This window comes from Folsomia candida, unplaced genomic scaffold, assembly GCF_002217175.1.
Source record: "Folsomia candida strain VU population unplaced genomic scaffold, ASM221717v1 Fcan01_Sc042, whole genome shotgun sequence".
NCBI classification, from domain to species: Eukaryota; Metazoa; Arthropoda; class Collembola; order Entomobryomorpha; family Isotomidae; genus Folsomia; species Folsomia candida.
In genome coordinates this window covers 621,302-641,405 of record NW_019091234.1, presented here as the reverse complement: position 1 = coordinate 641,405, position 20,104 = coordinate 621,302, and the positions used below count along the sequence as shown (strand labels likewise).

The 20,104-nt window shown below is 41.7% G+C and overlaps 5 protein-coding genes across 5 annotated transcripts; 2 read left to right on the top strand and 3 right to left on the bottom strand.

Moving 5' to 3' along the window:
- Positions 1–69: 69 nt before the first annotated feature.
- On the bottom strand, positions 70–891 carry LOC118433129 (NADH-cytochrome b5 reductase 1-like). The gene is made up of 2 exons (XM_035844770.1): positions 283–891; positions 70–216 (listed from the first exon to the last, which is right to left on the bottom strand). The coding sequence occupies exons 1-2, from the start codon at positions 858–860 to the stop codon at positions 165–167; spliced, it is 630 nt and encodes a 209-aa protein (XP_035700663.1). The 5' UTR covers positions 861–891; the 3' UTR covers positions 70–164.
- Positions 892–939: 48 nt separating this feature from the next.
- Positions 940–2,391, bottom strand: LOC110861444 (cytochrome b5 reductase 4). Its single transcript, XM_022110551.2, has 7 exons — positions 2,162–2,391; positions 1,976–2,076; positions 1,732–1,894; positions 1,592–1,656; positions 1,296–1,515; positions 1,125–1,230; positions 940–1,066 (listed from the first exon to the last, which is right to left on the bottom strand). Exons 1-7 carry the CDS (start codon positions 2,262–2,264, stop codon positions 940–942), a joined length of 885 nt encoding a protein of 294 aa, XP_021966243.1. The 5' UTR covers positions 2,265–2,391.
- A 628-nt stretch (positions 2,392–3,019) lies between these two features.
- LOC110861513 (putative uncharacterized protein DDB_G0286901) lies at positions 3,020–6,827 on the top strand. Its single transcript, XM_022110638.2, has 9 exons — positions 3,020–3,273; positions 3,368–3,688; positions 3,758–3,835; positions 3,904–4,755; positions 4,814–5,119; positions 5,194–5,492; positions 5,569–5,733; positions 5,804–5,932; positions 5,996–6,827. The coding sequence occupies exons 2-9, from the start codon at positions 3,562–3,564 to the stop codon at positions 6,293–6,295; spliced, it is 2,256 nt and encodes a 751-aa protein (XP_021966330.1). The 5' UTR covers positions 3,020–3,273; positions 3,368–3,561; the 3' UTR covers positions 6,296–6,827.
- LOC110861443 (glutamic acid-rich protein) lies at positions 6,390–8,590 on the bottom strand. The gene is made up of 5 exons (XM_022110550.2): positions 8,237–8,590; positions 7,247–8,170; positions 7,102–7,170; positions 6,833–7,033; positions 6,390–6,748 (listed from the first exon to the last, which is right to left on the bottom strand). The coding sequence occupies exons 1-5, from the start codon at positions 8,444–8,446 to the stop codon at positions 6,650–6,652; spliced, it is 1,503 nt and encodes a 500-aa protein (XP_021966242.1). The 5' UTR covers positions 8,447–8,590; the 3' UTR covers positions 6,390–6,649.
- Positions 8,591–8,740: 150 nt separating this feature from the next.
- On the top strand, positions 8,741–10,833 carry LOC118433121. The gene is made up of 2 exons (XM_035844749.1): positions 8,741–9,647; positions 9,717–10,833. The coding sequence occupies exons 1-2, from the start codon at positions 8,976–8,978 to the stop codon at positions 10,668–10,670; spliced, it is 1,626 nt and encodes a 541-aa protein (XP_035700642.1). The 5' UTR covers positions 8,741–8,975; the 3' UTR covers positions 10,671–10,833.
- The last annotated feature ends 9,271 nt before the right edge of the window (positions 10,834–20,104 follow it).

The following is a 20,104-nucleotide window of genomic DNA, read 5'->3' as shown; positions in this document are numbered from 1 at the left end:
TTTACATTTATAATTTACAATTATTAGCCCAAAAGTCTTGAAAAAAATGTATTCAATTCGCATGATTTATTACAATAGTTCTTTTCTGAGTAAATATAGTACAAATTCTTATTTTTGTTGTGTAATATGACGATGAGGATGACTGTAATTTACGACTGCTATTATTATCCTTCGAACGCGTGGAGAAAATTCTTGGGAAACTCTCCCGATATCGCACTAGAACAATTTAGGAAAGGAATTTAGTAGATTAATAACTGCGCAAAGTGTGAAATAGATTTTTACTCTTCGACGGATTTGATGAACCCATTCGACCCACAAATGAGCGCATGTTTCTCAGTCACCACATCTCTGTCTGGGAGATAATCGTCCAAAATGGCGTTTATCTGCATCATCGAAGGCCGACCCACGAGGCCCTTCCACGACTGAGCTGGTTGTGTCAGCACCGGAATGAAGCGAAACCAGTCGCTCTCCGACTGGCTCAAATCTGTGAACTGGTCATTCCAGATGATGTCCTCCATCGTCTTGTTCCAGAAAATCAGGACGACGTCCACACCATCGCTCAGTCCACCGTTGTGGTACTGCTCCACGACGTGGGCGATGATGCGCACCATGGGCGTAATCCCCGTCCCACCAGCGAACATGATGAGTGCCAAGGCGGCGGAAGGGTAGAGCAGGAACGTGGCGTCGAACGAGCCCAGGGGCGAACTCACTTTCACGTTTGGCACAAACTTAGCGTCCTTCGAGACATGTACTTGGTCCAACTTTTGTGTCATAGGGCCATTTTTGTAGGTCTTGATGATGAACCAGAAGATTTGCCCGTGTCCTCCGTGAATTTTGGAGGGTGCGGGCTTACCACTCATGGAATAACAGACCGGTGTGTAGGCTCGTGTCACATCTAATCAAAATCTTAGGTTGTCCAATTAACAAACAAACTATAAACTATAAGCGGATAATATTTTCCTTGCCTTCCAATTGAATTTTCATGTGATGACCGAGACGGATCCCGAAATGGACACAACGTCTGAACCGAATCCCGTATATGTTGACGTCACGAGCGACCTTTTCTCTGGAAGCAAGTACACTTTTGTAGACCACTTTTACTACAATAGCTTGTCGAAACTCACTTGTACACAATGGACGCATCGTATGAATCGTTCAGACTAGAGTTCGGTATGATGACATGACTTCGAGGCATCGGCGTGCCCAAGCGCCTCCAGACCACGCCTTCCTCTGCAAATAATGGAAATTAATTTTAGTATGGACTTCAATCCGCAGTGACCTTGATAAAGGCTCACCTTTCTTCTTCATCGTTATTTCGCATGTGTCGTAACTATCGCGAAAAACGCATTGAATGAACGCGTAGGAAATCGGGTTGTCAATTTTGTAGGAAGCCATCCAAATGTTGGTGTCGTCGAGGTACTTTTTCACCGTGAAGACGTTGTCTTCCTCGTCCAACCCCACGCACCAGTCTTCCTCCTGCGACGGCGGAACGAGAGGATTCCGCTTGAATTTCACCTAGGCATTGATTAACCACTAATTACACTCATACCAAATTTTCAGTCATAAACATCGCCGTGTAGGATAAAGTCACCTCGTAGGCGATTGCAGCCGGACTATTGAAGAACGATATCTTGGGCATCCTACGGTCTCTTCTGTCTAAAATATTAGGTCGTCATGTTTTGTTATGAAAACCCATTAATGATTTGAAATGTTTAATTCAACGAAACCGACGGATGCATCCACAACACGTTTTGGTGGGAGGTGGATCGTCCTCGAGGACAAGTTCGGAGAAGGAAGTGGCTGCAGTGGCTTCTTTAGTTCTCAGACTGTGTCCTTCCAAAATACCCTTTTCATGTCCTTTCAAAATTGAGGCAAAGTCCACGTAGGAATGAATCTGGGGAAATTTCGCAAAAAAAATCCAAATATATAAAAAAGTCTTCATGACCATAAATTCACAAAGTGATGATTTGCATACGCTGTTGAATGCTTTGGTGCCATCCTTGCCGATGTAGGCTAGCAGAGGGTCGACTCCGCCAGGATGTTGGCTTATGTACCATGAGATATCGTACACTCGGCCTTCGTAGGTTTTAAGACATTCAATTTTTCATGAAATTATGAGCCTGGCGGACCGTGTGCATTTTTAAAACGATATTTTGTGTACCTCTTATCGAAATCCAGGCATCGGTTTTGGTATTATGTTTGGCCAACTCTTGTAAAGGGATGATCTCGACTGAGATAGAAGCGTTCACGTGGAGAGTACTCATTCCATGCGGCAGGTTTTTTGTGTTTGTTAATCATTACTCATTAATTTGAAGTTCTTGGTAGACTAAAATTTACAAGGGTCGTTTCATGGTCCATGATATTAAGAATTTGGAGTGAGATAAAAGTCAATGATTATTATTATGTGCTAGAGCAGCCATGATACGAGTCAAGTGAAATGCTTCACAAGATTCGAATGACATGTTGACAACCAAGCCATGGCAATTACTCAGGTGCCCATGTTGCGAATTTAAATATAATAAGCATGTGAAGGTTATTTGGCGGAATTGTCTCCCATGAGGAGTATGCAATATGAACGCTTTATCTTATCCGGAGATTTTGCATAGCTCACTTGGACCGATAAATAAATTCTTTGGCGAAATGCATGTGAAATGTATCCGTATTTTTTAGTAAAACAGAGCTTCTGCATAATGCAATGGCGAAATTATGAATTTTACATATTTACAGTCTAGCTTTAAGTTGATATCGTGCTTAGAAGTCATTATGCTGCTCAGTAAAAATGATGCACTAATCCATCCTAAGGAGTATAACTTGTTTGATCATATGCATGAATTCCGAGCACTGGCGAGATACACATGCATGCGGACTAGTTTGTAAACGCGTAGATTTTTGGCTCGACCTTTAGCTAAATAACCAACCATTTAGCGTAAGGATAACCATCTGCTTTTGCTGCTCCGCCTATGACTTGTTCCTCTCGAACTCTGTTCCAAGTTGGCCGAATTTCTCGTGCTTCACTTCCGTGATCATGGCAGATCCCACACGAGATTCTACCCGGCTGGTTGGTGGTCGCCGTATTTCCTTCTCCTTGCACACCCAAAATTAGATTTTATGCATTCTGCGACGTGATGCTCAACGTTACGCTGCTTTTGTTAGCATTTAGTTAGTGATCCGACCCAACTGCTAAAATATCCCCATTTTTTGCTATTTAACCAAATCACCCATCCCCTTCATAAATACACATTGACGTCAGTCGCACCAACTTTTTGATTTACGGTGAGCTATATATTTTACATATTTCATTTTTAAATATTTCAGAATTATATTTATGTAACCCATCTCAATTTTCTTTGTTTTCGTTCATCTACAGAACGAAACCGAACCGAATTTTAGTTTACAGTCGCGCAAGTTAGTGTTAGTTTGATGTGTGCGAAGCAACTCGATCTGAAGAAAAAGCCTCTTCTTTCTCATCCTTCTTCCTCATACGCACCCGGAAATCGCAATATATTGCATGGGACCAACTAGGACGTAGGTACACAACTAAAGGTGGACGAGGCTGTCAGGATGGAGAGTGAGCACAACGCCCACTTGGCGAAATCGGAGGCAGAACCAGGCGTCAAAGCGAAAGATGACTCCAAAACCAAGCAAGTGCACGGCGATTCAGAGAAGCCTTCTCGCACCAATAATACAGGTATTTCATCACAACGCCATACACAAATATTTGTCATGCTGAACGGAATGGAAATAAATTTACACTCAGGGCCGAAGCAGAATTACCCCAAGAACAATGGGCAGTCCAACAAGGGACGTCCGTACAGAGAGATTTATCGCCCACCAAGTATGCAATTAATTATGGATTAATTATTGTTTATTACCCATCTTTAAATCCTTTTCCCACTTTCACAGGTCTGAGATCAAAGCAAGGACGAAATAATAACGGGAATAATAATAACCAATCCGGAAATTCTTCTCAGCAACACAAAGGCAACGGGAGCAATTCTCCTTCCTCCTCCTCCTCGACTGCGACGTCCGGACCTGTCGGGAACGGTGGTGGTGGCAACAATCCATCCGCGGCGATGAACGGTGGAATCCTGCACCACAGTCCCCACATTGGGCGGCGTCAACTTGGATATGGAAATTCCTCCCCACAACAAGGTCGGAACCACCTGTCACTTAACGCCAACGCTCGAGAATTCCAGCTGACGGCGTCTCAGCAACACCAAATTCAGAATCAGCAATTGGCCAATCTACTTGGACAGTTGGATCCAAACTTTTTAGCCTCGGCGACCACAAATCTAGGCTTGTACTCGATACAGCAGTCTAAATCTCTGGGGAACAATTTGAACGCTCTGCTTTATCAGCAGCAGCAGCAGGGGAAACAACCACCCCCATTCAACCCAGTCGCCCCACTCGGCGGTGGTGGTCTGGGAGGAGCGATAGCCTTTCTCCAACAACAACAACGCTCGCAAGCTATTTTGACCAGCAGTAATAATAACTTTTCTCTGCAACAACAACCAAATAATAATCATCTTCATCACGGTCCACCACAAATAGGAGCCGGTCAGTTCAATCGACTTTGTCAGTCCAAGTCGAGTGGCAGCATTCCCGACAACGTGTCCGTGGGTGTCGCCAAACCTCGAGTCAGATTTATCGATGTGGAGACGGATGACGAGACAAAGAGCAGGAATAATTTAGATGAGGCCACGGCAAACATGATTAGAAACACGGAAAACAGATTCTCAGACTTGAAAATTAATGGTAAACAGGGGACAACTTGCTAATAAAAACTTTCTAAATTGTTTTTTGTTCCCTCCAGGTGTCCAACGGTCTCCAGCCACAATGTCGCAAAAACCACAGCTTCAGAAAAGCAGGACGGGCTTCGTTCTAAACTTATTCTCTCCGAATCAGCCTTGTGGGCGACAGCAGCAGATGCAAGAAAATAATGGGGGAGGGGTAATAAAACGGTCGCGAAGTTTTGGCATGGCGTCGTCCTCGTCAAACCAAAAGACGTCACAGAGAGGCTCACCAGCCTCTTTCACTTCGATCCACTCAAGCTACTCTGACTTTCAAATCTCCAAATGGCCAAAAATCGTTCAAGAAACGGTCACTGCGGCTGTGACAGGTTTTGCACTATTCGTAGTTGTCAGTTGTCACAATTACTCTGCAGCAATTTGAATGATTATGCATTTGTTTCAGCCGTGGACAGGGTCGCTGCTCGACAACAAATTGAGATGGTGAACATGATATTTGATGCGATGCTGAGACATGATGAGGAGCTTTCTCCAAATGAGGAGAAGCAGATGTCCCAGACTACAGAAGACCAGAAGCAGCAAGTTGTGGAGGAAGTGAATGGACAAGAAGATAATAAACCTGCACAATCGGGCAGTGGTACTAACTCACCAGAATTCTTGGAGAATCAATCCTTATCGTCTCAAGACAATGATGGGTCAGACTTGAGCACTCCTGCAGTTCACATCTTTCTTTATTTTATACAAGTATGTAACGCACCTTTTTAAATATTGAGAAAATTATTAATTCATCCAAACAAAAATAATGCTGTACAATTTCCAGAAAGAAAAGGATCGAACTGTAATGGAGAGTTTGTTGAACACTTGTTTTGCAACATTTCAAAAGTTTTTTGGATCCAGCGGTGGTGGGCGTCGCCAGACCTCAACCCCGTCCTGGTCAGCTCAGTCCATGATATTCCTCCGCTTTCTTTCCTCCCTATATTCCAACGTAATCTTACTGCAACAATAAAATCATGCATTTCCTACAACTACCCACTTTCAGCAATTTTTGTCCATAGGTAAAAGTTTTGAGGAGACAAAAACCCGGAGGTCGAGCCCTGGATGAAATGAGTTTCAGCGTATTGGCCGTTTTATGCGACTTGTGTCTGGCCATGTTGCGGTCACAGCTTTCCAGTGATCCCGAATCGGTATGTATGTAAATACAACTATCTAATTAACCACATGAAACTAAAAGCCATTCGTCCTGTTAGATGGGTTGCCTCTTTACCGTTTTGACGAGCCAAGGACGCGATATTGAGGGCAACTTCCCACTCAAGATGAAGCAACTTTTGGCCGCTGTGCGGGACGCTTTGCTCGGAATTGGACCATATTCTCAAGGTCCGCTCTGTCCCTCGGTTCAGAAAACGCTTATGCAAATTATTGAACTACACGGCGCGGCGTGGGCGGCCCTGCCTGCCTCGGCAATTCGATATTATTACTCCACGAGTAATAACAGTGCTCCGCACAACAAAAACATTAGCAATAATTCTACCTCTCTTACTACAACCTAAACTTTTTGACTTTTCTTACTTTTCAGAACAACAAAATATTTCGAAACTAAATATGTACTCGTTTAATAATTATATGATACAAACGGAATAATTTTTATTGTGATACTTCATGTAAGAGAAAACATTGAGACTAACAGGAATTCATAAATACAGGAATAAAATCCCAATTTTTAATTTAGGGGAGAGAAACTGTAGATTCCCTAACGATTTTAATTTAACAAATTATGAGATTGTCCCGTGTACAAGAAGAAAACGTAACAATATAAGGAGTTTGCTTACAATAAGTCAGTCAATGTGAAAAAAATTAAATACGGAAATGTACAGCCAATAAGGAACACGAATGCAGGATTCATTTTAGAATAATAATTCTTCAAACAAAGATCTGAGCTCTGGTGACAGATTAGATTTGATCTTGGTCTCCAGTTTATCCCAAGCGTATTTTGCATCCACCAACTAATTATGCACAATAAACGAATCCTTGTAATATTTTATATAAAGAATGTACATAAAAATAAATTCAATTTGGAAAGTACTAACTTGTGCTGCTGAAAACTTATTCATTGTTCGAATAACTTTTCGTTTGAACCTTTCAGGGTCTGCTACAACGGCATCATCATCAGAGCTCACGCCATGAGCAACTTGTTCGATTTTAGGGATCTGTGTAACATTTTCCAAGACAAAATCCTCAGCATCTGACCATGATGAGTCCTCCGAGGAGGACGAGAACCGGTCCTTGGTCTGCATAATGTATTAAATTGAATGAATAACAATAATAGAAATAGAACTTTCGAATCTTTTCGAAACACCTTTTCCAAGTCGTCGTCGTCACTCTCGTCAGTCTCGTCCTCCCAGATATCTTGCTCGTCGCAATCTTCCTGTAATTTCAACAAGGTATATAAATTAAAACTATTCTTGGATGGAAGACATTGTGGACGGTTTTAGATTACGTACCTGAAGCTTTCGATATGGGCATCGTCTGAGCCTCTGCACTTTATCCTTCTCGGCCGGCCATTCACCTCGAAACGATGGAATATGGACAAGGATTTCGGTCTTACCCCGTTGCAAATGCTTAATCTTTATACGTTCTGATTTGGAAACCATTTCTTTCGCCGGTTTCTTGCACCTCAGTTCTTGGACGACATTCTTCAGACGATTATCTTCTTCATTTACGTTTGCCATCCCGTGAATAACATGATCCAGATACTTTTTCTCTTTCTTGGTAAGACGTGGTCGCGGGCATGACTCTGCTATCGTCATGAAGGCCTTGTCTGTTGGGAAGGGCAAAGGGCAAAACTTTTCAGCATCGGGATAAATCGGTTTTACAACCTTGGCCATAACAACTTCAATATCCGAGTCCTCGCCGACATTATAACCATTATCTTGTTCAAAGTACTTGGTTATTGAACAGTTGTCTTCGTCGTCGTCGTCGTCCGAGGCTTGGTCTTGTGGTTGTCCGAGAGTATTTCCTACCTTTCCGTCATTCACAATTTGGACTTCATTGGACCTTATGAAAAAGTTGGAGAACTTGTCGGCCTGTTGTGTCAATTTATCTGCTTTATATTTCATTTTCTTTTCTTTTGACTCCTTTCTTAGTCGCCTCTCCTCCTTCCTCTTAAGTTTAATCACTTCTTGTTGGGCCTTCTCTTCATCGGTCTTTAAGCGTCGAACTTTTTTTGCCGTCGCTTTGCCACGCCGAGCTTCCGTCTTCTTCGTCTTCTTCAACTTGGTTCGTCTATCTTTCTCTTCCTTGTTTTGTCTCTGCTCCTTTTTTTTCTTGGTTCGACGTTCCATCTTTTCTTGTTCACGACGATCTGATTCGGAGCAGCTCTCATCAGTTGACAAACCACCGTCACTTTTTGAACGTTTGACATTCTCCTGGAATTGGGAATTAAAACAATGAGCGAGCATTCCTTTTCATATTTAGATGAAGATTTGTAATACCTGATCGTCTCTAGCGATGGTTTGTCCTCCCAGCTTTCGCTTGGTAGCGAAACACGTCGAGATTTTGTCCGATAAGGTGTCATCATGTAAATTCAGTCGGCGTAACTTCATTGTGCCGCTTTGTCTCAAATTAACATTCTTTATATTCTTCTCAACGGAAGAAATGTGGACTAATCCCAAATACGAGAAAATTTCTTCTCGATTCATCATGATGTTGTGCCGTTATTTGGCCCAACAATTTTCGGCTATTAGTACAATAATTATTTATTGGGGGTAGTTTTATTTTTAAATTTTTTAACCAAGTTTACAATTTCTTGCAAGAAAACAAAAACTCGCTGTTGTCAGCAGCTCGCCTCTCACTCGACTGGTGCACAAATCACTCGCACTTCGCTTCCTCCAACTCCTCTTCAACGCATTTGCAGTTGCGCAAAGTTCCTCTTGAGCCCAACGCCCAACGCAAATCGACTCTTTGCCTTCACTATAATTCCTTCAGTTCTTCATTTTTTCAGGCCTGTGCTGTGGCTGACCGGTGGGGGTCATTTAATTGGTAGGGGTACGTGGCAACAAGTTTTACAAATTATTCTAGCAAACTGAAATTTGGTGCAAAAGGTTGCCAATGACTTCCAAGCAATTTGAAGCATCAAGATTATTTTACACTTGATCAGTCTTTATTCACGACAAAGTCGTTTTGGAGTACCAAACTTTGTAGCACGAGATTTTTTGAAGGTTTTGGAGAATCATGATGGAAGAAATGATGGGAGACATGTTGTTGCAGAAGCAGACTGACGGGGAGGAGGACGAGGATGCCATTCAGCCCCCACCGACCCCAGGAGAGAGCAAAACTCTGGAGGCCATTCATATGAAAAAGTACGAAGAGGGAGACGTCGGAAAGTTGGAAGCCATCCGTGACTTGCAGTCCGTATTTGATGAGCTTCACCAACAAAAGGTGATCTCACAACCTGTCGACCTGCTGGCCCCACCTCCTCGGGAAAAAGACGGTCCAGCCCTCACAGGGAGGAAGAGATTCCCCACCTCCGCACTCACCCCACTAATTCCTCTCAACCTCAAAAACAAGGAATTCGCCAGTGAGCAGAATCTGGCACGCGGTCAGCGACTCAAGGATCACCAAGCCATCTCTCTCCCACTCCTGCTCAAGGTTGAGAGAGAAAAACTGAAGCTCAAGAAAAAGCCACCTACTGTCACCACGGACTCGGAAGCCTTGAGCGTCGTTCTTGATGACCTCGCCGTCTGCTCTGGTCAAGAGGTGGCAATCAGCTGCGAAGACGACTCTGAGACTGATGCAATCAATCTTGGAAGTTCACAAGGAGAGGAACAAACTGATCAAGAAGGAGAAGATGCCACTTGGAAGGATGATGTCATCAAGATGAATAGATTACGCTCCAAGTCGAGTGTAATTATTTTTATGAATTATTAAATCAGATTTCGCCCACAGATTTATGAATTTTCTAAATGTCCCTAGATCAACATTTCGGCCTACACGGGGGGAGAAACGCTAATACTTCAGCACAAGCCTCCCATCTGGCCGCATCAGCAAGACCTCCACCGAATCCTCGCTCGAATGCCAACCCTGACATGTCTCATCCTTGACGGGAGTGACCTCGAGTGTTTTCGTGACCTGGGGAGCTCAGTCCCCTCACTTTGCTCCCTCTCCGTGGTCAGATGCGGTCTCAAGACTCTCGATGGAACCGCTGCACTCCCAAATTTGAGAACCTTGATAGCATCCAACAACAATTTGAAGAATGCCGTCCAATGCTCCTTCCTCGCCGAGTTGTGTCACTTGGACCTCTCCTCCAACCCCATCAAGGACATTGGACCCTTCGCCCATCTCAAGGCCTGCACCAAGTTGAGAAGTTTGAAACTCTATGCGACACCCGTCTCTCGCTCGCCCGATTTTTACTCCCACATCAAATATCTCCTGCCAAGGCTGAAGGAAGTCTTTCCCTTTTCAGACTCATACTCGCCCTACTTCAGGCCAAAGTTTATTCCGAAAGGTGTCGTTGAGGGGGACGTGGACGAGGATGATCTTGCCCGGAAAGTTATGAGACAAGAATTCCAAATCATCTATCAGAACAACTTTGAAAAACCGAAGGGCTATGAACGCGTTGTTGCCCCAAAACCAGGAGAACGTGAAAATGAGGGTGACCCAGGAGTGACGACAGACGATGGAGGAATGGTCACCGAGACGGACGACAATTTCGAACAAGCGTTGCTCAAATCCATTCGAATGGTTCAAATTGAGAACGTTTCCACGGACTCGTTTCTTACGACGGAAGCGTCGGAAGCTGACGAGATGGGTGGAGCCGGTGGTGATCATCTTCCCCACGCAGACCTGTTTTACAGTGCAGGCGAAAACTCGGATGGGTCAGAACAGTACGAGGACGCGAATTCTGACATGGCGGATAATTCCACGTAATTTATTTCCCAGCCGCAAAACAATTTCTACAAACTTTAGCCTGCAATAATTGTAACTTGAAGCGTATAAGGAACGTCTTTTATTACGATCCGGCCAAATTGTATCCATTCATTAACCCACATTTTCACTTTATTCCCTTTCTCTGGACCATTTTAATTAATGAATCTAAGATAAAATAAAAAAGGACTCGGCTATTGCAACCCTTTTTCACTCGGTGCATTGTTTTTCCATTCTTTACATATAATAAAACAACGTATGTAAGTATACAGGACTCACTAATAGTGAAGGTGATATTAATGATTTAGAGCAGTGAATGTGCTATGCTACAGGGCTCAATAATAATAAGGCCCTTATTCCAAGGGCCGTCAAGTTCACGCTTCAGAGGTTCATTAAGGGGCCATTGTTCTTTCGAGTCCATGTCGACAGAGTGGAGCCTTCACGTTGTCGAAATCAGCCTTGTCTCATTATGAATCTGGTTCTTCATGAATGCGATTAATCGTTCCGCTCTATTTTCACATTTTTCCGAAAACTTTTGGTCCAGTTTTAATTTTACTTGGAAATAAATGAGGTCCGGTGAGTGAAGAAGTTTCTGCTGCGGACAAAGCAGGTTAATGTGAGACACGCCACAAACTATTAACAAAGCCAACAAAGAGGAAATTTAAGTTTCCATGATTTGATGCAATTCAGGAGCCCAAGAAAATCGTGGTATCGCGGACAAAGGAAACAACGTTGTCTTTTGACTTTTGATATTTTCTAAAGATTTCATTTTAAAAAGAGCCCTTCAAATTACTGCACATTGGGATGCGCGAGATGCAATATGCACGAAGAGATGCGGATATTAAATATCGACCAAATTTTTTCACCCTCTGATTTGAGTTGTGATAATTTTGATCAAAATATGAAATTGAACAAGTGTACATAATAATGCTGTTAATAGATGACGAGGTTGTGAATTTCTTTGTTTGATGTGTATTTCTTGTACTACAAATGTTGTGGTGGGTCAATTCTCACCAAATCTTCATATTCTTGCTGAACTTGAACCGGTGCTGGCTGGACTGGATGGATATACACCGTGTAGAATACACGTACATATTTAAGTACATATCTACGTACGTATGTATGTTCACGAGAAGGAAAGAGATTTACAATTTAAGAACGGACAGGTATTAAATATCACCTGCTGAGTCCTTCAAAACAGCCGTCAACTGCATTCGACAGGGAATTTTCAGCCTTGGATTGGAGTCTAGTGGACTGAAAAATACATACTTTTCTTGTTTCATCAAAAATCTATGTTTTCATGTTGTTGTTGCTGCTCCTCTCCTATCGCACAATCTTCCTCAGAATTGAAACACGCCAAGAAATTGAATTCTTTTTAGCCAACCAAGATGAGCGCATATCCGACCTTCCCACCCCACCTTCATTTCAATCTTCCCATTATGCCCACAGCCATCATTCATTCCACTTAAGTTACATAAATACTCGGTTTGATGTTTGTTTATTCACTTGACAAATGGTGGTCAGATGGAATCATCAATTTTGGACTCAACTTTGATTGGAAATTAACCATGTCCAGACAGATGCAAGGGTTATAATAATCATTAGCGAAACAAGTCCAGTCCATTAGAAATCCGACCAGACACCAACTTATTATTTCCATGCAACTAAAATGAGACGAACGAAAGTGCAAAAAATGCTGCTGCTGGTACACGCGACCCATATTACGGCCTGGTTGATTTCCACCTTCTTGCTACAAGTGGTTTTTGTACATATGCATGAGGTAAAAAGAGACGCGATGCCAATCAGAAGTCAGATCTCCCAAATTTCATACTTGGATTTGCTCAATTAACTCGAGTAATTGGCACTATTTCGTACAAGCAATCACACACGGTGCACAAAATATCGACTCGTTCTGAAACATGCGATAAATTGTTGCCGATTCGCAACCCATCGTCGTCTTCAGATTCTCAAAAACATTCCATTTCTCTGTTTTGTTTTATTTTACTTTTGTACAAAAAGCATTTCTACGAAATTGAGAAATAAATTGGAGTAAATAGATTTTCTTTTTAATTACTGAAATGAATAGATTTCCATCCCGTTTTACGTGTCGGTTGGTCTTAATCATCCGTGTAAATTGGGAAAACCGTGACTCTTACAGAGATCCACTCTTACACAACGACATGTTTTGCGTTTCGGAGAGAATGAAGACGTTTTGCTGCTTCATTTCGTCACGGCACCCTAAAATGTATTTCACGTATTTGTGCAGCCTACGTACATAGATACGTAGATACGTGGTGCAGTCTCATACTTTGCATGGATTGCACTTTGAAAGAGTAGTTTGGTGTGAAAAGTGAGCAAGGGACTAAAAAACAGAGAATTTGTGAATAAGAAATAGTTTTCACTTCTCGATTTGGTTATTGTTCGAGTGGTGGCAAAAAGCAATTTTATGTTCTACGGAAAAGTGACATTTCTGTTCGCTCTGCTTCATTGAACTTGTGTCGGCTCTCTCTCCATACAAAATCCACACGTTTAATCGCTCGTCTCAAAATCATGGCCCGAGTTTACATCCATTTATAATACATCTCATTCTGTGTATACATGTACATATGTAACGTTACTTATGTATGGTGCCCCACTGCTCTGACGGGCATAATATTTAATTCCATTTCTCAGAAACGGTGTAAATTGCTCCCATCTTTCTACCGCTTTTTGGTTAAAAAATGTCGGCCGAAATGGGATTAAGTATTTGCAGGATTATGGGTGGATTATTTACCAAATTGGTATAAAATCGGGACGGGTTTTAATTGAGTGTACGTATTTCATACAATTTCAGCCTAGCAGTTGGTGGTGTGGTGTGGATGGTATTATTTATTTATAAAGAAGAAAAGAGCCATAAGTTAAAGGTTCTCAATCCAATAAATATAACGGGTTCGCCGGAATTTTCTTATTGCTTTGTTGCCTTTATTTACTTGTCCCATCATAACATGCTACATAGTCCATCTCCTGTGAGATGAGCGATATGGATGGAACTTTTTTTAACCGAATTTATGATCCGTGAGTCAAAATGTCGATAAGCTTTACTTACGAAAGGAGTGTTGATTGGACGGAGCATGTCGTACTGTCACCATCAATAAACCATTATTTATTGCATTGCTGCAGAAATGACCTTATTCAGATGAGATGGAATGATGCTATAAAGTATAAAATGTGCAATAACAATATAAAACTTTTATTGTGTTGTTTGTGCCTCTCTTTTCCCCCCAACTTAAGACAATCAACAGTTTCTTGTTCATGCATATCAACGTATATATTTAGCGCTGTAGAAATTTTCATTGAACAAAATTTTGCTTGGATTCAAGTACTAATTTTGGACCAAGAAAATAAGAAGAGAAATCACACAAGTTTTGTAAAAACAAGGCAAACTTTTGCCACTCCTAAAACCAAACGACGACACATGCATTGTTTAAAAGTTCATTTTAAACTTGTGATTTTAAACTTTCTTGGTCTTATTATTATTCAGTGTCACTCAATGTCAAGTCGGCAAATGTGGCAGACACAATCGTAGATACGCATTCATGTTTTTGGGACAGACAGCAGTGCAGCAGGAGCTGTTGGTGGACAATGAATTCCCATTAAACTCTGGCTTCCAAGAGACACGAGCAGTGAATGCACATAGCAGCGCTTCTTGGCTTTTAGTTAAGAAAGAAGAAGCAATAAAACTGAAATGCTTGCATACTTTTTCTGTCTCATTAAGTGAGAAAGAAGGCGGAGGAAGGACTTATTATTCTGTTCTTAAAGGGGCCATCCAGCCAGCGACAGATGGCTCAGTTTTTTAATGCACGCTTACAAAAGTTTACAAATAGCAGTGCTAAAAATATATCAAATCAATATGTACAAAAAAATCAGATATATATTTTTCCAAATAAATAATTCGCAAATCGGACAGTATCATTGTTGATGCTATTGTTGTGGCATTGTTCTCGATTGGAAAGCAATTGGGGACATAGAAAATCAAGTACAATGAGACTGCCTCTGCACGTTAAAAAGGCCTTGTTTATGTCTTCTCCTCGTATTTATATGACCTATGTGGAAGGGGGTACCTACTTATGCTACATCGAGGCATATATTTATATGGTCATAGCCACGAATGGAGGAATAGCACAACAACAACGCTCCGACTTAATGACTCTTGTGATGTGCTGGCTGGGCAGGCATACATATTTACCATTTGCAAGACAATAAGGGCTCCTCAACTTTAGAGACGTCGACTTGAATCGCAGTGCTTTTGGACGATGTGCACTTTTGTGTGCGTGTCCTTTCTCTGAGACTGACTGACTGATGATGATGATCATTCTCGTCGTAATAATTTTTCTCCTCCATGTTTATGAACGTGCCTATAATGTGTGTCCCTTCATATGTACATACATAGTCCCATATACATAAAGCTTTGCCTATTATTCCCATTATTCACCCCCTTGCAACTTTTCATACTTTTAAACTGGAGTCTTTTCCTCCTTCGTGCGTTGACTTTTTGGGTAAATAATGAATTTCTAAAGATTTGACAACGACATGACTTTTAATTTTTTCACTATTTTCTTTTTCTGGGGAAAAAGTTGAGTAAATAAATCGATTCATCTTCATTTCACAATTTCATTATTGGTCACATTTTATTTCCTGCCACACCATTTTTAATGAATGAAGTAAGAATGAATAAGTGTCAAGGTTGACAGATTGCTCGAATATTTGTAGAATCAAATCCATCATTTATTGGTTAGCTCATGATTTTATCGGATCCCTTAATTGCAACACTTTTTTGTAAAAAAATTTTTTCGCAAAAAAATCGGATTTCAGAGCATGTTTTCCGGAAGTCTGCTACATAAGTGAGTGAGTACCCACGACGTGTTTTTGGTGAGGAGGATGCATATAATAATCAGGCTTCATTTTTTGAGGAAGGCTGAGAGAGAGAGGTCAGTGGAGAGTGAATAAGTTAATTCGATCGGATGGGTCAGGAATAAGAATGAAGAGTGAATAATATAACAACGCTCCTTTGTGACGGTCCTTTGTAAACAAAGCCGATGTCTTTGGTTGAATGAATTCCTCTCCGTCTTTCAACCCGGCCTTACACACCAGCCAAGTAATAATAAGTAATAAAAGAGTGTGGAGAATTTTAAAACAGCAGCCTACCAAGTCCGCATGTGTGCATATATACTCGCCTAAAATTAACGAATTATATCCAATTTAACCACCACTACTTCTTCCTTGGCTGAGGCACAAAGGGAGAATTTGTACCTAAGCTGCATTACCAGACCGTATGTACGTAGCTGACAGGAGAAAATAGGGGAAAATTATAGTTTATGCTGCCATCCATCCAATCTCTAATAACAAGTAACGAATCGATAATAAATCCCAGCCAGGCAACCGTCAAACGTGGACCATCTTTTGTTTCCTCACTCCAACAATGCAGCTCCAGATTCTCTCCGTGCTGCCCGTTGTCCATTACTGAAAACTGAAACTGAAAACTTGGATGAATTTTGTTCTACCAAATCCATGTATTGCACCTCAAATTACCACGTAAAAATGTTAGCGCGATGATATCGAGCTAGCACAAGCTGGGCGAGTTAATGATGGTGATGTCTGATGGAAGATGATGATGATGACCACGACCACGCCATGGATGGGAGATAGATAAAGAGTTGGATAATATTTTAGACACCGGGCAGATGTTTAATTGCGGGTTGTGGTGTTCCTCCTCATCTCATCTCTTGGCTAACCCAATTCCAACTCTGCGTAAATAAAGATTTCTCCGAGATTAGTGTTACTCTAGATTTGACATCTCCCATAATTGAAAGGTGAGCTAAAGCAAATAATAAAATGAGACGATTCACCTGCCTTTAAGAGCTTGTGTTTTATGAGCAAACTTCCTACTCACCAGTCATCTCATCATCAGCCCGTAGTCATCATCTAATAACCAGCCAACCAAAAACTGAAGCAACATTTTATTTATTGTGCTTTCTCAGGAAGGAGGAGAAGAATGGGAAGGGATCCACTTGTAAATTGAACTCGACTAAACAAAAGAGTACGTTTCGACTCCTTCGCCCAGTTTCTCATCGTTTCCCAACCGGCGTCATCCTGATCGAATCATTGTTTTATGTCCATCCAGCAAACCAGTAAAATTAGGCAGGATTAAATATTGGCCAGAAAGGTGGACGCAAATGAGGCCATGGGGTAAAACCTTCACTTTTCGTACACTCTAAGGCACCAAAATCTGATTCTGTCGGTCACTCTTTTGTCCTCCTGAGAGCTTTGAAATTTGAACTTGCAAAGATATAATCTGTGTTCCAATTTCATCCAGATTTTCCATTCACGCGTAATTATGTGTCTCCCGTAAGTAAAGTAGCAGCAGTAGTAGCGTCGTCTTTCATCTCATGCATAAATTATCAAGTACCTACGATGGTCCCAGCTTGTGTTTCAGAGAGAAAAGCAGGAGCAGTTGCTCTTCGACGCATTATATTTTCATCAGAGATGAGTGAACATCATCATCATGATTCTCTGATGATGATGGTCGTAGTAAAACGTTGGAGTCTCACCCGAACGATGGAAGGCTTGAGGTAGGTTCGGATCCAACTTGAGAAGAAGAAGGGTAAAAGCAAGGCATGTTGAATATGTAGAAATATAAGTAGTCGTCGCTTCTGCTTCTGCTGTGTGAACCGAGTGGAAGGCGTATCCGGTTTCACTTTTAAAATTCTCAGCCAGCACAGAGATGCATCTGTTTATTTAATCAGCTTAAAAACTGACTTTCAAATTTTAAACGCATCTCTACGACTCGCTCATTCATGTTCTGCTTTGCTTTGCTTTGCCCTCTTCACAAGAAAATGCTAAACTCACACTTTGTGCTCATTAAATACAAAATCGTCTTCAATTCTAGAATCTACATGCGTAGTATTTATATGACACACACACCTGGACGAGGATGTCGATATACTCGCTGCACAAAAAAAAACGAGAAAATTAAATTCCGTCCTTTCATCGGCCCAATTTGAATAAAGCTCTTCCAAGTTAAGTGAAGCGGAATGAGTTTGAAGTGTGAAAAACAAACTCAATAACTTGAAGTGCTCAGTCAAAGAGCTTAATAGAGGATGACCCACATTCAACAGTTTAATCCGGATTTCTCAATAAAAAATATGCACGTAAAAAATTTGAACCAAACTCTTGATTTGATTTCTTATTGCAACGTCGCTTTCACGATGTGACCCGACTCATCAACGTCAACTGTCAACATCACGTCACATTTCGGATCGAAGCATCACCAACAAACAAAACTGATCAACAAATGGGTTCGCTTTCCCCGACATTAGGCCGCATTGCACAATGGGGCTCACTTCTCAACCCTTCCTTCTCGGCCAAGCAACTCTCGTCGTCGTCGCACTCCGATTAATTTGCCCGACTCTCAATCAGGTAAAAGATTAGCAAGAACGAGCAAAGTTTTCCTAACACTTTAAATCCGCGTTTGGTTCACCAGTCTCGTGGGCTGTGCTTATTTATTGTTATTTTTGTTGTGCTGCTCTCCTTCGTCATCCGCAATGCAACAAAAAAACCATGTTTACTCTACGAAAGGGAAGCAATAAGTCTCAAGCTGTTATTTCAGACGTTGTATGAAAAAGGCTCTGTCGGAATTATTTGGTTTGTGTCACATGGCCATCAATATCTGGAAGTGAGGACAAAAGACTTACACCTTAATGTTCCCTAATCACCAATTCTTGTTTCTTGTGTTGGTTTGATTTAAACTGGAAAAAGGGTGAACAAATCGGGTTTGCCACTGGATTGGATGGACAATGTCATCTCGAATCAAAGTGTGACAGGAGCCATCAAACTTCACGAAATCCTTGTGCATTTACGAAGGCAGATGGGGCAGAGAAAATAAGAGCTTGATTAATTCACCTACCACCGAACCGAAACCGGCTTCTTGACTCATAATTTATTAAAGTATTAGTCATTCAATCCCCAAAAAAGTGGGTGCCAGAGAAGAAAGTGGTTGCAAATCTCAACGGAAAAATGTCTCCGCATACGTACTAAAAAGATCTATCTTCCCATATGTACTTACTTGCATAGGTATTCGTCGCGTTCGATAAGCCGGTGGTGGGGAGGAGGACAATGTGAGACAACGGAATGAGATAGATAGAGATTTTGTGGAGAGATGCATTTGGCGATGAGATGACGGATGAATTGTTGAATGAGCATAAGTCCAGAATTCCGTTTGAGTGATTCGCTCACTCACTGCATTTGTTGGACACTTTTTCCTCGTGATTCTCGCAGAGATAGGAGAAGACTCCGTGTCGTCGTCGTCATCATCAGTATGTACAGTCAAGGAGGAAGGGAGCAATGTGATGTAAAATTTAATGTGGGATTGGTTCGGATGGGGCTTTGGTTGCATGAATTGTGATGTTTTCAAATTTCCACGTTTCCAATCGGATGGATTTCTTCTTCCTCACCTTTCTTTGCTCATTCCATTATCCTCGCAAGTAAGCAAACGAGTGGCATTCTGAATCCAAAATCCACTTCAACAAAACCTTCCATGAATTTTACAACGTTCCCGCAGCAGCACCTCCACCCACCACGAACCTCCAAACCCTCTCCAGAAAATCGGCCAACGTTGGAGAAATTTCTGCCTGCACGCACCCCTGGCTTCAATGGTATCATCGCACTGGTTAGATTTTGCATTAGGGGCTGCTACTTATCCACCACGACGACGACAACCAGACTGCAGTTCAACATTATCCACTTCCCATCATCCAGCTTATTATTTATATTCCACCACACTCCATTTTTTCTGTGTGACTTTATTCATGCTTTTGGGTGACGGAATATACAAATATATTTACATATGTACAAGGCAAAAAGCACTAATAACCAGAATCGGGTAAGTGTGATGATAACCTCAATTTTTCAAGACGCATTGGCCACTTTCCAAAAATATCGAATGAAATTTCTCCTTATTATTGAGCGAGTTGCAGCATGAGCGTGTCTCACTTTGCCTCATTTGATACGATGTATGTAAGTCCTTAAAATTACCAAAAAATGGAATGTCATAATGTTGCATTCTGCGAGAAGGGTATGCAGAAGGATGGGAAACAGGTTGTGGGACTTGATACCAATAAAACTAATGGGAAAATAGACGTGACGATTTCAAACCATATTTTCTTCCTCATTCCTTCCCTCCCTTAACAGCTCAAGAGTTGGTTGAGTCTCCTTGTTGTTGTTGCTGTTGCATAGGAATACGCAGGCTACGTACGTGTGTAGGTTTCATGCACAAAAGTCCTACCCCAACCAACCAAGCAAAAGCAAGTCGACGAGCATAATGGGAGGAATTAAAAGTGACCTGAGGCGATATTGGCCATCTCTCTCAAATCTGTTGAAGAAGGCCCCACGACCACCACCAC

What these genes read in the sequence shown, in the direction of transcription:
- LOC118433129 (XM_035844770.1), bottom strand. Translation starts at nt 860, where the DNA reads ATGAGTGGTAAGCCCGCACCCTCCAAAATTCACGGAGGACACGGGCAA. An exon ending in TTCATCAAATCCGTCGAAGA is followed by an intron (nt 217 to 282) that starts GTAAAAATCTAT and finishes AAATTGTTCTAG; the next exon opens with TGCGATATCGGGAGAGTTTC.
- LOC110861444 (XM_022110551.2), bottom strand. Translation starts at nt 2,264, where the DNA reads ATGAGTACTCTCCACGTGAACGCTTCTATCTCAGTCGAGATCATCCCT. An exon ending in AACGTGTTGTGGATGCATCC is followed by an intron (nt 1,657 to 1,731) that starts GTCGGTTTCGTT and finishes CTAATATTTTAG; the next exon opens with ACAGAAGAGACCGTAGGATG. An exon ending in AATAACGATGAAGAAGAAAG is followed by an intron (nt 1,231 to 1,295) that starts GTGAGCCTTTAT and finishes CATTATTTGCAG; the next exon opens with AGGAAGGCGTGGTCTGGAGG.
- LOC110861513 (XM_022110638.2), top strand. Translation starts at nt 3,562, where the DNA reads ATGGAGAGTGAGCACAACGCCCACTTGGCGAAATCGGAGGCAGAACCA. An exon ending in TTCTCGCACCAATAATACAG is followed by an intron (nt 3,689 to 3,757) that starts GTATTTCATCAC and finishes ATTTACACTCAG; the next exon opens with GGCCGAAGCAGAATTACCCC. An exon ending in CTCAGACTTGAAAATTAATG is followed by an intron (nt 4,756 to 4,813) that starts GTAAACAGGGGA and finishes TGTTCCCTCCAG; the next exon opens with GTGTCCAACGGTCTCCAGCC.
- LOC110861443 (XM_022110550.2), bottom strand. Translation starts at nt 8,446, where the DNA reads ATGATGAATCGAGAAGAAATTTTCTCGTATTTGGGATTAGTCCACATT. An exon ending in CCATCGCTAGAGACGATCAG is followed by an intron (nt 8,171 to 8,236) that starts GTATTACAAATC and finishes TCCCAATTCCAG; the next exon opens with GAGAATGTCAAACGTTCAAA. An exon ending in GCCCATATCGAAAGCTTCAG is followed by an intron (nt 7,171 to 7,246) that starts GTACGTAATCTA and finishes TTGAAATTACAG; the next exon opens with GAAGATTGCGACGAGCAAGA.
- LOC118433121 (XM_035844749.1), top strand. Translation starts at nt 8,976, where the DNA reads ATGATGGAAGAAATGATGGGAGACATGTTGTTGCAGAAGCAGACTGAC. An exon ending in GATTACGCTCCAAGTCGAGT is followed by an intron (nt 9,648 to 9,716) that starts GTAATTATTTTT and finishes AAATGTCCCTAG; the next exon opens with ATCAACATTTCGGCCTACAC.